The 16,208-nt window shown below is 42.5% G+C and overlaps 1 protein-coding gene across 2 annotated transcripts in view; it reads left to right on the forward strand.

The window, feature by feature from the left end:
• The window catches only part of Pik3c2g (phosphatidylinositol-4-phosphate 3-kinase, catalytic subunit type 2 gamma), a 367,852-nt gene that overhangs the window by 321,987 nt on the left and 29,657 nt on the right, over nucleotides 1–16,208 (forward strand). For both annotated transcript variants that reach the window (NM_053923.1, XM_039106948.2), the window contains 1 exon segment: nucleotides 11,617–11,711. In NM_053923.1, coding sequence (NP_446375.1) covers nucleotides 11,617–11,711 — 95 coding nt within the window.

Here is a 16,208-nt window from a genome sequence, read left to right on the forward strand (position 1 = left end):
CCCACATCCCTGGCCCAAGAGGAAACTGTATAAGGCCTCTGGGCTCCCGTGGGGGAGGGCCCAGGAGCGGCAGGACCCCGCCGGACCCTGAAGGAAACAGACCGGATAAACAGTTCTCTGCACCCAAATCCCGTGGGAGGGAGAGCTAAACCTTCAGAGAGGCGGACAAGCCTGGGAAACCAGAAGAGACTGCTCCCTGCACACACATCTCGGACGCCAGAGGAAAAAGCCAAAGACCATCTGGAACCCTGGTGCACTGAAGCTCCCGGAAGGGGCGGCACAGGTCTTCCTGGTTGCTGCCCCTGCAGAGAGCCCCTGGGCAGCACCCCACGAGCAAACCTGAGCCTCGGGACCACAGGTAAGACCAAATTTTCTGCTGCAAGAAAGCTGCCTGGTGACCTCAAGACACAGGCCCACAGGAACAGCTGAAGACCTGTAGAGAGGAAAAACTACACGCCCGAAAGCAGAACACTCTGTCCCCATAACTGGCTGAAAGAAAACAGGAAAACAGGTCTACAGCACTCCTGACACACAGGCTTATAGGACAGTCTAGCCACTGTCAGAAACAGCAGAACAAAGTAACACTAGAGATAATCTGATGGCGAGAGGCAAGCGCAGGAACCCAAGCAACAGAAACCAAGACTACATGCCATCATCGGAGCCCAATTCTCCCACCAAAACAAACATGGAATATCCAAACACACCAGAAAAGCAAGATCTAGTTTCAAAATCATATTTGATCATGATGCTGGAGGACTTCAAGAAAGACATGAACACACTTAGGGAAGCACAGGAAAACATTAATAAACAAGTAAAAGCCTACAGAGAGGAATCACAAAAATCCCTGAAAGAATTCCAGGAAAACAGAATCAAACAGTTGAAGGAATTAAAAATGGAAATAGAAGCAATCAAGAAAGAACACATGGAAACAACCCTGGATATAGAAAACCAAAAGAAGAGACAAGGAGCTGTAGATACAAGCTTCACCAACAGAATACAAGAGATGGAAGAGAGAATCTCAGGAGCAGAAGATTCCATAGAAATCATTGACTCAACTGTCAAAGATAATGTAAAGCGGAAAAAGCTACTGGTCCAAAACATACAGGAAATCCAGGACTCAATGAGAAGATCAAACCTAAGGATAATAGGTATAGAAGAGAGTGAAGACTCCCAGCTCAAAGGACCAGTAAATATCTTCAACAAAATCATAGAAGAAAACTTCCCTAACCTAAAAAAAGAGATACCCATAGACATACAAGAAGCCTACAGAACTCCAAATAGATTGGACCAGAAAAGAAACACCTCCCGTCACATAATTGTCAAAACACCAAACGCACAAAATAAAGAAAGAATATTAAAAGCAGTAAGGGAAAAAGGTCAAGTAACATATAAAGGGAGACCTATCAGAATCACACCAGACTTCTCGCCAGAAACTATGAAGGCCAGAAGATCCTGGACTGATGTCATACAGACACTAAGAGAACACAAATGCCAGCCCAGGTTACTGTATCCAGCAAAACTCTCAATTAACATTGATGGAGAAACCAAGATATTCCATGACAAAACCAAATTTACACAATATCTTTCTACAAATCCAGCACTACAAAGGATAATAAATGGTAAAGCCCAACATAAGGAGGCAAGCTATACCCTAGAAGAAGCAAGAAACTAATCGTCTTGGCAACAAAACAAAGAGAATGAAAGCACACAAACATAACCTCACATCCAAATATGAATATAACGGGAAGCAATAATCACTATTCCTTAATATCTCTCAATATCAATGGCCTCAACTCCCCAATAAAAAGACATAGATTAACAAACTGGATACGCAACGAGGACCCTGCATTCTGCTGCCTACAGGAAACACACCTCAGAGACAAAGACAGACACTACCTCAGAGTGAAAGGCTGGAAAACAACTTTCCAAGCAAATGGTCAGAAGAAGCAAGCTGGAGTAGCCATTCTAATATCAAATAAAATCAATTTCCAACTAAAAGTCATCAAAAAAGATAAGGAAGGACACTTCATATTCATCAAAGGAAAAATCAACCAAGATGAACTCTCAATCCTAAATATCTATGCCCCAAATACAAGGGTACCTACATACGTAAAAGAAACCTTACTAAAGCTCAAAACACACATTGCACCTCACACAATAATAGTGGGAGATTTCAACACCCCACTCTCATCAATGGACAGATCATGGAAACAGAAATTAAACAGTGATGTAGACAGACTAAGAGAAGTCATGAGCCAAATGGACTTAACGGATATTTATAGAACATTCTATCCTAAAGCAAAAGGATATACCTTCTTCTCAGCTCCTCATGGTACTTTCTCCAAAATTGACCATATAATTGGTCAAAAAACGGGCCTCAACAGGTACAGAAAGATAGAAATAATCCCATGCGTGCTATCGGACCACCACGGCCTAAAACTGGTCTTCAATATTAATAAGGGAAGAATGCCCACATATACGTGGAAATTGAACAATGCTCTACTCAATGATAACCTGGTCAAGGAAGAAATAAAGAAAGAAATTAAAAACTTTTTAGAATTTAATGAAAATGAAGATACAACATACTCAAACTTATGGGACACAATGAAAGCTGTGCTAAGAGGAAAACTCATAGCGCTGAGTGCCTGCAGAAAGAAACAGGAAAGAGCATATGTCAGCAGCTTGACAGCACACCTAAAAGCTCTAGAACAAAAAGAAGCAAATACACCCAGGAGGAGTAGAAGGCAGGAAATAATCAAACTCAGAGCTGAAATCAACCAAGTAGAAACAAAAAGGACCATAGAAAGAATCAACAGAACCAAAAGTTGGTTCTTTGAGAAAATCAACAAGATAGATAAACCCTTAGCCAGACTAACGAGAGGACACAGAGAGTGTGTCCAAATTAACAAAATCAGAAATGAAAAGGGAGACATAACTACAGATTCAGAGGAAATTCAAAAAATCATCAGATCTTACTATAAAAACCTATATTCAACAAAATTTGAAAATCTTCAGGAAATGGACAATTTCCTAGACAGATACCAGGTATCGAAGTTAAATCAGGAACAGATAAACCAGTTAAACAACCCCATAACTCCTAAGGAAATAGAAGCAGTCATTAAAGGTCTCCCAACCAAAAAGAGCCCAGGTCCAGACGGGTTTAGTGCAGAATTCTATCAAACCTTCATAGAAGACCTCATACCAATATTATCCAAACTATTCCACAAAATTGAAACAGATGGAGCCCTACCGAATTCCTTCTACGAAGCCACAATTACTCTTATACCTAAACCACACAAAGACACAACAAAGAAAGAGAACTTCAGACCAATTTCCCTTATGAATATCGACGCAAAAATACTCAATAAAATTCTGGCAAACCGAATTCAAGAGCACATCAAAACAATCATCCATCATGATCAAGTAGGCTTCATCCCAGGCATGCAGGGATGGTTTAATATACGGAAAACCATCAACGTGATCCATTATATAAACAAACTGAAAGAACAGAACCACATGATCATTTCATTAGATGCTGAGAAAGCATTTGACAAAATTCAACACCCCTTCATGATAAAAGTCCTAGAAAGAATAGGAATTCAAGGCCCATACCTAAACATAGTAAAAGCCATATACAGCAAACCAGTTGCTAACATTAAACTAAATGGAGAGAAACTTGAAGCAATCCCACTAAAATCAGGGACTAGACAAGGCTGCCCACTCTCTCCCTACTTATTCAATATAGTTCTTGAAGTTCTAGCCAGAGCAATCAGACAACAAAAGGAGATCAAAGGGATACAGATCGGAAAAGAAGAGGTCAAAATATCACTATTTGCAGATGACATGATAGTATATTTAAGTGATCCCAAAAGTTCCACCAGAGAACTACTAAAGCTGATAAACAACTTCAGCAAAGTGGCTGGGTATAAAATTAACTCAAATAAATCAGTTGCCTTCCTCTATACAAAAGAGAAACAAGCCGAGAAAGAAATTAGGGAAACGACACCCTTCATAATAGACCCAAATAATATAAAGTACCTCGGTGTGACTTTAACCAAGCAAGTAAAAGATCTGTACAATAAGAACTTCAAGACACTGAGGAAAGAAATTGAAGAAGACCTCAGAAGATGGAAAGATCTCCCATGCTCATGGATTGGCAGGAGTAATATAGTAAAAATGGCCATTTTACCAAAAGCAATCTACAGATTCAATGCAATCCCCATCAAAATACCAATCCAATTCTTCAAAGAGTTAGACAGAACAATTTGCAAATTCATCTGGAATAACAAAAAACCCAGGATAGCTAAAGCTATCCTCAACAATAAGAGGACTTCAGGGGGAATCACTATCCCTGAACTCAAGCAGTATTACAGAGCAATAGTGATAAAAACTGCATGGTATTGGTACAGAGACAGACAGATAGACCAATGGAATAGAATTGAAGACCCAGAAATGAACCCACACACCTATGGTCACTTGATTTTTGACAAAGGAGCCAAAACCATCCAATGGAAAAAAGATAGCATTTTCAGCAAATGGTGCTGGTTCAACTGGAGGGCAACATGTAGAAGAATGCAGATCGATCCATGCTTATCACCCTGTACAAAGCTTAAGTCCAAGTGGATCAAGGACCTCCACATCAAACCAGACACACTCAAACTAATAGAAGAAAAACTAGGGAAGCATCTGGAACACATGGGCACTGGAAAAAATTTCCTGAACAAAACACCAATGGCTTATGCTCTAAGATCAAGAATCGACAAATGGGATCTCATAAAACTGCAAAGCTTCTGTAAGGCAAAGGACACTGTGGTTAGGACAAAACGGCAACCAACAGATTGGGAAAAGATCTTTACCAATCCTACAACAGATAGAGGCCTTATATCCAAAATATACAAAGAACTCAAGAAGTTAGACCGCAGGGAAACAAATAACCCTATTAAAAAATGGGGTTCAGAGCTAAACAAAGAATTCACAGCTGAGGAATGCCGAATGGCGGAGAAACACCTAAAGAAATGTTCAACATCTTTAGTCATAAGGGAAATGCAAATCAAAACAACCCTGAGATTTCACCTCACACCAGTGCGATTGGCTAAGATCAAAAACTCAGGTGACAGCAGATGCTGGCGAGGATGTGGAGAAAGAGGAACACTCCTCCATTGTTGGTGGGATTGCAGACTGGTAAAACCATTCTGGAAATCAGTCTGGAGGTTCCTCAGAAAATTGGACATTGAACTGCCTGAGGATCCAGCTATACCTCTCTTGGGCATATACCCAAAAGATGCCTCAACATATAAAAGAGACACGTGCTCCACTATGTTCATCGCAGCCTTATTTATAATAGCCAGAAAATGGAAAGAACCCAGATGCCCTTCAACAGAGGAATGGATACAGAAAATGTGGTACATCTACACAATGGAATATTACTCAGCTATCAAAAACAACGAGTTTATGAAATTCGTAGGCAAATGGTTGGAACTGGAAAATATCATCCTGAGTGAGCTAACCCAATCACAGAAAGACATACATGGTATGCACTCATTGATAAGTGGCTATTAGCCCAAATGCTTGAATTACCCTAGATCCCTAGAACAAACGAAACTCAAGACGGATGATCAAAATGTGAATGCTTCACTCCTTCTTTAAATGAGGAAAAAGAATACCCTTGGCAGGGAAGGGAGAGGCAAAGATTAAAACAGAGACTGAACGAACACCCATTCAGAGCCTGCCCCACATGTGGCCCATACATATACAGCCACCCAATTAGACAAGATGGATGAAGCAAAGAAGTGCAGACCGACAGGAGCCGGATGTAGATCGCTCCTGAGAGACACAGCCAGAATACAGCAAATATAGAGGCGAATGCCAGCAGCAAACCACTGAACTGAGAATAGGTCCCCTATTGAAGGAATCAGAGAAAGAACTGGAAGAGCTTGAAGGGACTCGAGACCCCAAAAGTACAACAATGCCAAGCAACCAGAGCTTCCAGGGACTAAGCCACTACCTAAAGACTATACATGGACTGACCCTGGACTCTGACCCCATAGGTAGCAATGAATATCCTAGTAAGAGCACCAGTGGAAGGGGAAGCTCTGGGTCCTGCTAAGACTGAACCCCCAGTGAACTAGTCTATGGGGGGAGGGCGGCAATGGGGGGAGGGTTGGGAGGGGAACACCCATAAGGAAGGGGAGGGGGGAGGGGGATGTTTGCCCGGAAACCGGGAAAGGGAATAACACTCGAAATGTATATAAGAAATACTCAAGTTAATAAAAAAAAAAATGAAATAGAAAAGGTCATTAGAAGACATAGATTTTATCCACAAGGGAAAAAAAAACAAGATTATTAGTATATCTGGGAAAACAAATATCAACTGAAACACATGTCACAAGTAGAATTCAGTGATAACACCAGCTGCAAATTAAATACCTGTATCCATCAGATTATAGATATTCTTGAGATATATTTATAAATATGTCAGATATGATGACTATTTACAGTATTTAAGTGTCAAAATAGTGCCTTCAATAGCACTCACGCAAGAAAGTTTAGAATGGGTTTGTGAGGGAACAGGTAAGACTGAATGACAACAGAACTGAGGAATCTAAACAATGACTGGAAATCCACGCTGTGCTTCCGGAAAGGCAAATTCAGCCTCATAAAGACAACTCCTAAGAAACATTAACTGATCCATTTTTAACAGAAGAATCTTATTTTCCAGTTCCTAAACAAAAAGGGTCATAAAAATCTTTTAAAATGTAAATCCACGAAAAATTAAAGCAGTGTTAAGTCTATGACTAAGCAGATACATAAACGGTTCAGCACAAAGGTTACCACAGACCATCCATGAATAGAGCCAAATACACCTAGAAATGTAGTGTGTGACCAGAGCAGAGAGGGAGGGGAGCTCAGTAGACGACTCAGGATAACACACCCCTCACTGTACAGGAAGAGGAAAAGGTAAATGCAAATAACGAAGTGAGAGATGGCCAAGGAAGCCCTGAGCAACCTTTATAATCCTAAAGCAGAGGGCATGGGGAAACGTCAGAGGGGCGAGCAGCCGTGTGTGCATGGGAATAAACTCTTCAGCAAGGCCAAGATAAAATGCAAGGATGAAGTGTTGCTCATCCATCCCAGAGATAGTGTTCAGTTAGCATACAATCATCCTCTAGAAACTAACGAGAAAATTAAGACGATGAAAGGTAAGTACACAACATACAAGTGGCTCTTGACCAATGAGAAGACGCTCACGCTTATTCGTAAGAGAATTACAAATCAAATAACGTGGATAGTCTCTCTCTCTCTCTCCCTCCCCCCTCTCTCCCTCTCCCTTCCTCCCCCTTCCTCCCTCCTCCCCCTCCCTCCCCCCTCTCTCTCTTGTCTCTCTCTCTCTCTCTCTCTCTCTCTCTCTCCCTTCCTCCCCCTTCTTCCCTCCTCTCTCTCTCCCTTCCTCCCCCTTCCTCTCTCCTCCCCCTCTCTCCCCCCCTCTCTCTCTTGTCTCTCTCTCTCTCTCCCTTCCTCCCCCTTCTTCCCTCCTCTCTCTCTCCCTTCCTCCCTCCGCCCTCTCTCTCTCTCTCTCTCTCTCTCTCTCTCTCTCTCTCTCTCTCTCTCTTCCTCCTTTCTCATCAGATCTGCACAAAGTCAACAATTTAATTAGCATTTCAGTTGCAAATCAGCAGGCCTCTCATACACTGCTGGTGGTAATACAAATCAGTACAAGTACCGTGGAATTATTTGGCAATATTTATCAAAACCACACAAGAAAATACACTGTGACTTGCAAATTCAGACTGTCCCCCGAAGACTGTTTAGCAAATGGCTACACAAAATTGGGAACCTACCTGCCCATCATGAGGCACTGGTTAGATAAATCTCAACACCTTCCTATATTGGAAGCTATACTTTAAAAAATAAAAAAAAATGTGATATTGATGTAAAAATATCTACAGTTACCTTGTGCAGAATAGTGACATGCCACTGCCTTTGTCAGTGACCTAAAGGAAGAATGACATATTCATCTTTGTTATGGGGCAATTTGAAAAGGATGTGTATCTCTCTAGGAAGGTACAGAGACAACTAGTGGATAGGATAGGATAGGATAGGATAGGATAGGATAGGATAGGATAGGATAGGATAGGATAGCATAGCATAGCATAGCATAGCATAGCATAGCATAGCATAGCATAGCATAGCATAGCATAGCATAGCATAGGACAGGACAGGACAGGACAGGACAGGACAGGACAGGACAGGACAGGACAGGACAGGACAGAAATGGATTTTAGACACAAGAAGACATTTCATACTTTAAAAACCATTTGTCGCCTTTAATTACAAGAATTAAATTGTCTTCTGGAGAAAACTGAACTGCAAAATGATATTTTTATGAAAATAGAAAGTAGTGTATTTTCTAGTAAAAGGACTCAGGACAGCCGCACTTCATCTCAATAGCAAGCACCAACAAGTCCTGAGGTTGTCACCTCTCGGTGACATTGCAGAGAGCATTGCAAACCCAGAGAGCATTGCAAATTCCCAGAGTGACCAGAAAATTCCAGCTTACCTTTCTCCGTATCAAGCTACTCTCAAGTTTTCCTCCACTAGCCTTCATTTATATTGTGACTCTCATTCCTCCACTCCCAATGGTTATAAATATGGCCCCAGAGATCGCTTACCCCTGCACTGTGTTTTCTGACCATTTATTTTTAAGTAGTACTCTAGTGTATCCTTTGACATTTTCACACATCAATCCAGTGTGTCTCAATCATGTCTAGCATCCACTTCCCCCTTCACTTCCTCCCAGGTCCATGTACTGATCTTGTATAACCATTGCGCCAATAAGTAGTCCTACTGTGTGAATGGGTGTGGAGCAATCACTGAGGGCATGAGCAAACACCCAGTGGCCACACCCCTGAAAGACAAGCGACTGCCTTCCACCGGTTGACAAGAGTTGCTCGGTTAGGGATAGGGCCTCCGGAGACTCTCTTCCAACCGTGCTGGAATCTTGACTGGATCCATGTAGGACAGATGTTGTTCTGGCCAACTCAGCTGCAGTGAGCGCCTGTGATGCATCATCTTTGGACTGCACGAATTCGGAGGAAGTGCTTCTTCCGTTTCCGCATGCGCAAACAGGAGAAGCTGACCTTGTAGGTTTGCTGGTAAAGGGTTAGGGAAATTCCTCCTTCGGGTTGCTTCATTCTCATCTTTTTAAGTCTCTCTGATACTAACCAATTGCCTGTGAAGAATTCCTAGTGACCCAGATTTTTCTGGGGTTCTGAAGTCCCAAACGCTGTGGAATATCTGGTTAACAGTCTCTCTCTCGGTAGAGTTCTAGACAGAGGTCTTCATCGTTGTCAGTCAGTGTACGCCACTCCTGTGCCTTTACTGTCCACTCTGTCATGAGTGTACGGTAATCCGCTACCTTCAAGTAAAAACTCTCATTAAATACATTGGTTTTTCTATTTAATAATCCCTTTCCCTCTTAATTCAAATATAATATTCATTGTGCATTAGAAAGCCATCAGTATCTAGCACCTTCCCACCTAGCACTCACTAATATATTTTATTACGAATTGTAATTTGCTTCCATGAGAATCAATGTACAGCATCTCTCAATCACTATAATGGGGACATTTAAGTGATTTTTAATGTATTTATATAACAGATGTCCCCTTGGTTCAAAGAAGCCCTCTTTTAATTATCAAGTAATCTATATTATTAACTACGAACTCTATTAATTGATAATAAAACCAGTATCACGTATATGTGATGAATAGCCTGCTCCAAACCATGAAAGAGGCTCACAGAGAGGACACACCCTGCTGGTGCAACCTCGATGCACTGGAACAAATCAGAGAGCTCTGAACAACTGTCATAAAATAAAGCAGACAGCAGTACATGCCACAATGAATACTGACTGACTTTTGTTCAATAACTTTTTTTTTTGTTCTCCAGCATCTGAACACTGAGAGACTATAAGAGATTCATTATTATATCCACAATAAACTATGTTTAATCCTTGGGCAAAAGGGCAGAAAAATTGAGTTAAAACAAAGACTGAAATCCTTATTGACATAATGATGGGGCTCAAGGTAAAACAGGCATCACTCTGTGATTTATGGAACAAATGCCTCATGTGTGTGTGTAAAACAAAGAGCAGATTCTGTCCTTTGGGGACGTCGATGAAGCAGATCCTGAGGTAGGGCTCAATCGACCAGACAGTGTGCAGAGTCACTGCAGTGAAGCATACTGACACGGGTTATTCAGGAAAAACTAGACCCAGGAAGATTTTACTTTTGCTTGGGCTTTGGGAAAAAGGTAACAAAAAAAAAGTTCAGCAGTCGAAAAGTGGTGGCAAGCTCACTTTAGGGGAAACAAATAAAGTGAAAACTGTCTAAAGGACAAGGCAAAGGATGTTTTAAGGACTAAGTATGCTAGTTACAACAAAAACAACAGTGGAGAATAAAATGAACGGATAAGCAATACGAAGCGATTTTGGTGTCCACACATCCGGGGTCCAGTGAGATAGGAAAAGCCCTTGACACCAAGCGTGATGTTGCTGGTTCGATCCCTGGAACCCACATGGAGGAAAGAGACAATCACTTCCCACAATCGTCCTCTGACCTCCAACCAGGTGCCATGGCATTCACCGACCCCCCTATAAAATAACTGAACATGAGCATTTAATATACAAAAAGGTACGTTTGCCCAAAGAATAGTTGTATAAACATGGCTGTAGGAATCAGTAATCACTGGAAACACAGATTTGAAGTCTTAGGGGAGAGTTAGAGAATGAGCCAACAGACTGTGCTAGATATTTGGATCTAAACCAGTTTCCGTGAGATCGGAAAGACAGACGTAAGTACAGACGCAGAGCGACTCTTATCAACCCGAGATTCTGTTCTATCCCTACCACGAGACAACCTCCCTCCTGACTTTTATCGCCGCTCACCCCAGCTGTCCAAAAGTAGGTCACTTGTCCCAGAAAATCGATTAGCTTAGTCATCACGACAGTCTGAAGTAGCAGACCTGGGGCACAGACCCAGTTTACTGACTTCGAAAGGCCGCTATTGAGCTGGAGGGATGTCATAGAAGTCATGAACACTTCTTATCCCTTCCAAAGGACCAGAGTTTGGTTCCCAGCATCCCAGTCTGAGGCTCACAACAGTCCAAAACTTCAGGTCCAGGATATTTAATGCCCTCTCCTGGCCTCTATGGTCACCTGCACCCTATACCACACACACACACACACACACACACACACACACACACACACACTTAAAAATAAAATATATCTTAAAGACCACTCTCAGTCTCTCCAACCTCCATTATTTTAAACTAATTATAATAGTTAACGAGAAAATGACAACTAGAGGTTTTAACTTTAAATAACAGTTTAAATAATGGCATCAATCAAAACTGAGCATAGACTATCAAGAAAAGAGTTAGATCAAGCAGGCAAGACAGGAATCCCACCTTCAACTCTGTATCCCGAACTGTGAACATTTCATCATCTGAAGAATGTCCTTTTTGTCTTGTGCTGGTCTGGTTTAATCTTTGAAAGAGGCATGGAATCTATGCTGGGTTCATCGTGACTTAACTAACATTCACTGTCTTTCTCAGGTGACCATTCTCCAGACAAGAGCCCCCAGGTGCAGTTGCTGATGACCTATGAGGACACAAAGCTCACCATCCTAGTGAAACACTTGAAAAACATCGTAAGTTCCCTCTGTGTCGAAAGGGACATGGAGCCTTCCATGGAGCCCTCAGCTGCCTCCTTTGGGCCATAAGTATCAGCATTAGCACAGGGAATGGGCCCAACAGCCAAGTTTAGCTGAGCACCAAGCAGACAGTTCCAGGGCTTTTGTCTCGGTGCGAACATGGCCTTTAAGGTAGAGGCTACGGAATATCTCACGGGGAAGTCACTGAATGAACACGGGGCCATATTCAAACTGATGATTCAGGAAAACCTATGAGCAGCCTCTGAGAAAGCAGGAATGGCTGGGGGAGAGAGGTAGACCGGTTTTTGGAAATTCCCATGGCTCCTGTGGCTGAGCTCAGTGAGGGCCCACTGTCTTGCTGGGCGGGGCCAGACCTCCGCTGCCTCCAAGGAGCTTAACTGGAGATTGGTCAACTCTCTAAAGCTAACAGGTTCCTTAAGGGTTCCACCCAGGAGTCCCACTGCACCTTTACTTTTACTTTTACACCATGATCTCTGTCACCACCTTTTGATGCCGCTGTTTAGATGTATTTCTTTCTCTTCAAAAATTGCAATTTCGTTGTTTGAAGGGTTTGTCGGATACAATTGAAACAGCTTTTTATAGTTTCCCTTCTTGCCAATATTTCATCTTTATTTCATGGAATGGTCACTAGCACCTGATTTTTTCTATTAATGACATTATATTATCCTCATTTCTCTCTTTCTCTCTCTCTCTCTCTCTCTCTCTCTCTCTCTCTCTCTCTCTCTCTCTGTGTGTGTGTGTGTTTGTGTGTGTGTTTGTGTGTGTGTTTGTGTGTGTTCTGAAATACATGTATACAGTCACATGTAGAGGTTAAAGGTTAAGTCGTCCCTCTATCATTCTCCAAGCGAATATAGCACTCACTGATTGCCTAAGCTGACCAGTCAATGAACTCCAAATAGCTATCCTCCTGCCCCACCCGCTCCCTCCCTCCCTAGCACCAAGGTTACAGATACAGCAGCTGTACCCATCTTTTACTTGGGTGCTTACTCAAAACAATTTAGATGAAGCTTATGGAAAGTGCTCTCAGATCTGGCATATAAATCTCACAGTAAGTCGGGTGATAGTCTTCAGCGGTCATGCCTAATGCTTAGAAGCCAAACTCAGTTTCTCATGCTTGAGCATCAGGTACTTTACCCACTAAGCCATCATCGCAGCCCTTCTCTGGTCATGCTCGATGCCGTGGCCCTGTTTTGATAGTTATTCCAGTCTTTGCAGTCTGCCTTTCCAGGGAACTCTGGAAATGCAGCAACCCTGTCTAGAAATCTTGGGCAGGTTGTCCACTGGGCTGAGCAGAAGCAAAGCTTGACAGCATTGGCCCGCCCACAACGGAAGCTCACACAGCTTTCCAGGAAGGTTTGTTTGAATGAACGTGCCTGAAGGCCATGATCCAGCTTCCAGGAGAGAGGGAACAAATTAGAGAAAAAAAATACAGTGCTTGGAGATTTAAATGTTACGGGACCTTGAAGGCAAGGAGAAGCTTCCCTCTAAGGCCTTCAGAGGAGCTTCATTAAGGATGAAAATCAGAGAGATGAGGAGAAAGAGAGATCCCCGTCATGACAAGGGATGGCAGCTGTCTGGGAGGCCAGAGAGCTTTCAGCGTCACAGGGGACGTGATAAATGTTCTGAGCATGGGCATCTTAAACAGAAAAGGGAAACTAAACATCACCAGCTCTCCAGATGTCCCTGAATCTGCCTGCCAAACAGGCCCTCCATGTGACGTCACTACCAAAAACATTGCACAGGATATGAGAAAGCCAGCTCAGTTTTGGCTGTATTCCTCATGCACATAAGAGTTTCAGAGTGTGTTTGGAAGGATCTAAAGGAGCAGTCTCTTCTCCACATGACATGTGTCTGGTACAAACTATATTTAATAAATATTTATTCAGTGAACAAAATAATTGGCCTAATTTGCTTGGTGTACATCATTGGAAAACTTAGTATTAGCCAGAAAGCCATGGGTGCTTCTTGCTGAATTTGTAGAGCTCACAGTTGGCAGTTTTTGAGATATCAGGACACGTATTTTTAAGTTTTTATAGTTGTTTTATGTATAAAAAATTGTCTGAAAATGAAGTGCCAACAATAGAGACCTTGCCTAGCATACACAAAGCCCTGGATTCAATTCCCAGCACTACCTAAACCAGGCATGGTGACCCACAAATGAAATCCTAGCACAGGGCCCAACAATCAAGTTTAGCTGAGCACCAAGCAGACAGTTCCAGGGCTTTTGTCTCAGTGTAAACATGGCCTTTAAGATAGAGGTTATAGAACTCTATCTCACGGGGAAGTCACCGAATGAACACAGGGCCATATTCAAAATGAAGTTTCAGGAAAACCTATGAGCAGTCTCTGAGAAAGCAGGAATGGCTGAGGGAGAGAAGGAGATTGGTTTCCAAGAGTTTCCATGGCTCCTGCGGCTGAGCTCAATGAGGACCCACTGTCTTGCTAGGCAAGATAGGAGGATCAGAAGAATAAGATCATCCTCAGTTATGTAGCACATTTGGGGTGAGCCTGATATATGGATAAACTGGGTCTCAAAAATTGTTGTACATCAGAGTAGCCATTACTCAAGACTTGTTTACCTTGGGAAATGAAGAACCAGCCCGTATTACATATGACGACATGTGTGATCATGGACTTGATCATCCCTATCACCCTGTGACAAAAGGAAGAGTAAGAAATATTGTGAAGTCAAAAGATTTCATATAAATTATTTACACACTCTTTAGCCTTGAAAACAGTCCCCTTGGAGATGACATATCTGTTTCAGTAATGTCATTACTCAAAACAATTTAGACAAAGCCTATTGAAAGTGCTCTCAGATCTGGCACATAAATCTCACAGTAAGCCAGGTCATATTTTTCAGTGCTCATGCCTAATGTTTGATCAAAAACAATATTAACGAAGTTGGTCACCCATTCCATGCAACTGATGAATTCCTAAATGACTTTGACAGTTTCCAAAAGTGTATGCTGCACTCAGGAAGTTGAGCCTACCAATGAGGCCATTCAAAGAGCGAGTGGTGATCGAGCGAGTGGTGATGGAAGAATGAGGGTAGAAAGAGCAGGAACAAGATGGAGATAAAACCAGTAAGGAGGGGACAACGGCATAGAGTGCCACTGAAGGTTAGCAGGGGGCACAGCCATGCAGTGTCAGCGCCCTCAGAACATCACTAATACTGTTTCGATGTTCTCTCTCCATTCTCTTCCTATCTTGTCTTTTTGTTTCTTTGTTTTCTTTTGTTCTGGTTTGAGACAGGATCTCACTATATACTCTGGGCTGGCCTGGAACTCCATATGCATCCTCAAGATACCAGCAATCCTCCTGCCTCAGACTCCTGGTTGGTAAGTTTAGACAGGCACTCATCACTGTGATATCTGGTCTTCCCAGTCTGCTAACGTTGAGAAAAATCAGGACCCCAAACTTCAATTCTAGCTCTCTTCTCTTGTTCTACCTCTAGCTTCATAGTTCCAAATCTTTCTGGTCTTTTTTCTCCCCTCTTTATGACTCCAGCTCTACTCTTTCCAAATCCACAGCTGTGTATATAGCTGGTAGACAGCTTCTTGAAATCCCATCGGAGTCTCAAATTCAACATACTCCAAATCCAACTTCTGGTGGCTATACCCTAGACTTGCATGACATCTTTCCCATCACAAACTCCCTGCCTTCAAGTGACACATGCTGAAGCTCTTAGTCCTTCAACCCTGCTTTCCTTACAGGGTACATTTATTCTATCTGAAAATTCTGTTTGAAAAATAAACCCACGGCCCCACCATTTCCCACCCACAATCCTTCACATGGCTGTCATCATCCCCCACCTGAAGCACCGTGGTAGCTTTATCAGGTTTTTTGTTTCTGCTCCTGCTTCTTTTCTCTCCACTGAACCCTGTAGCCGAAATGTTGCTTTAGGGAGAAAAAATCAGTTCCTATAATTTCTTTCTTCATCGTCTTTTGAAGTCTCCTCTCACTCACAATGGAATCGAGACACCTAACAGCATATGAAGTTGTATGTGAAGTTGTTCTCACTCCCTTGAGAAGTTCAACCTCAAGTCTGCCTGGAGCTTCTTCTCCCAATCCCTCTAGCCCGACCTCAGTTTCTGCCTGGAATACGAAGGCAAGAGCTGCCTCAGGACCTCTGTATCCACGGATGGCTCAGCCGTGCAAGTCCAACATGTTCTTGTCATCTCTTCAGGGAGGCCCCTCTGCACTCCAGTTATCTTTTGTTTCCACTTGAAATTTTTCAAGCAGTTCATCAAGAGAACAGCAGATCATTTCTCATGAGGACAAGTGAGCACTAAGGTTCTTGTCAGCTTTTGGGAGTCACAGAAGTTTGAAGCATTTCCCAAACATTCTTATTTTCTTTAAGTGTGTGTGTGTGTGTGTGTGTGTGTGTGTGTGTGTGTGTGTGTGTCTTGGAGCTGGTGTTACAGGAGGTAGTGAATTACTCAGTTTGGGTGCTGAGAACCAAACCCAGGC

This window comes from Rattus norvegicus, chromosome 4, assembly GCF_036323735.1.
Source record: "Rattus norvegicus strain BN/NHsdMcwi chromosome 4, GRCr8, whole genome shotgun sequence".
NCBI classification, from domain to species: domain Eukaryota; kingdom Metazoa; phylum Chordata; class Mammalia; order Rodentia; family Muridae; genus Rattus; species Rattus norvegicus.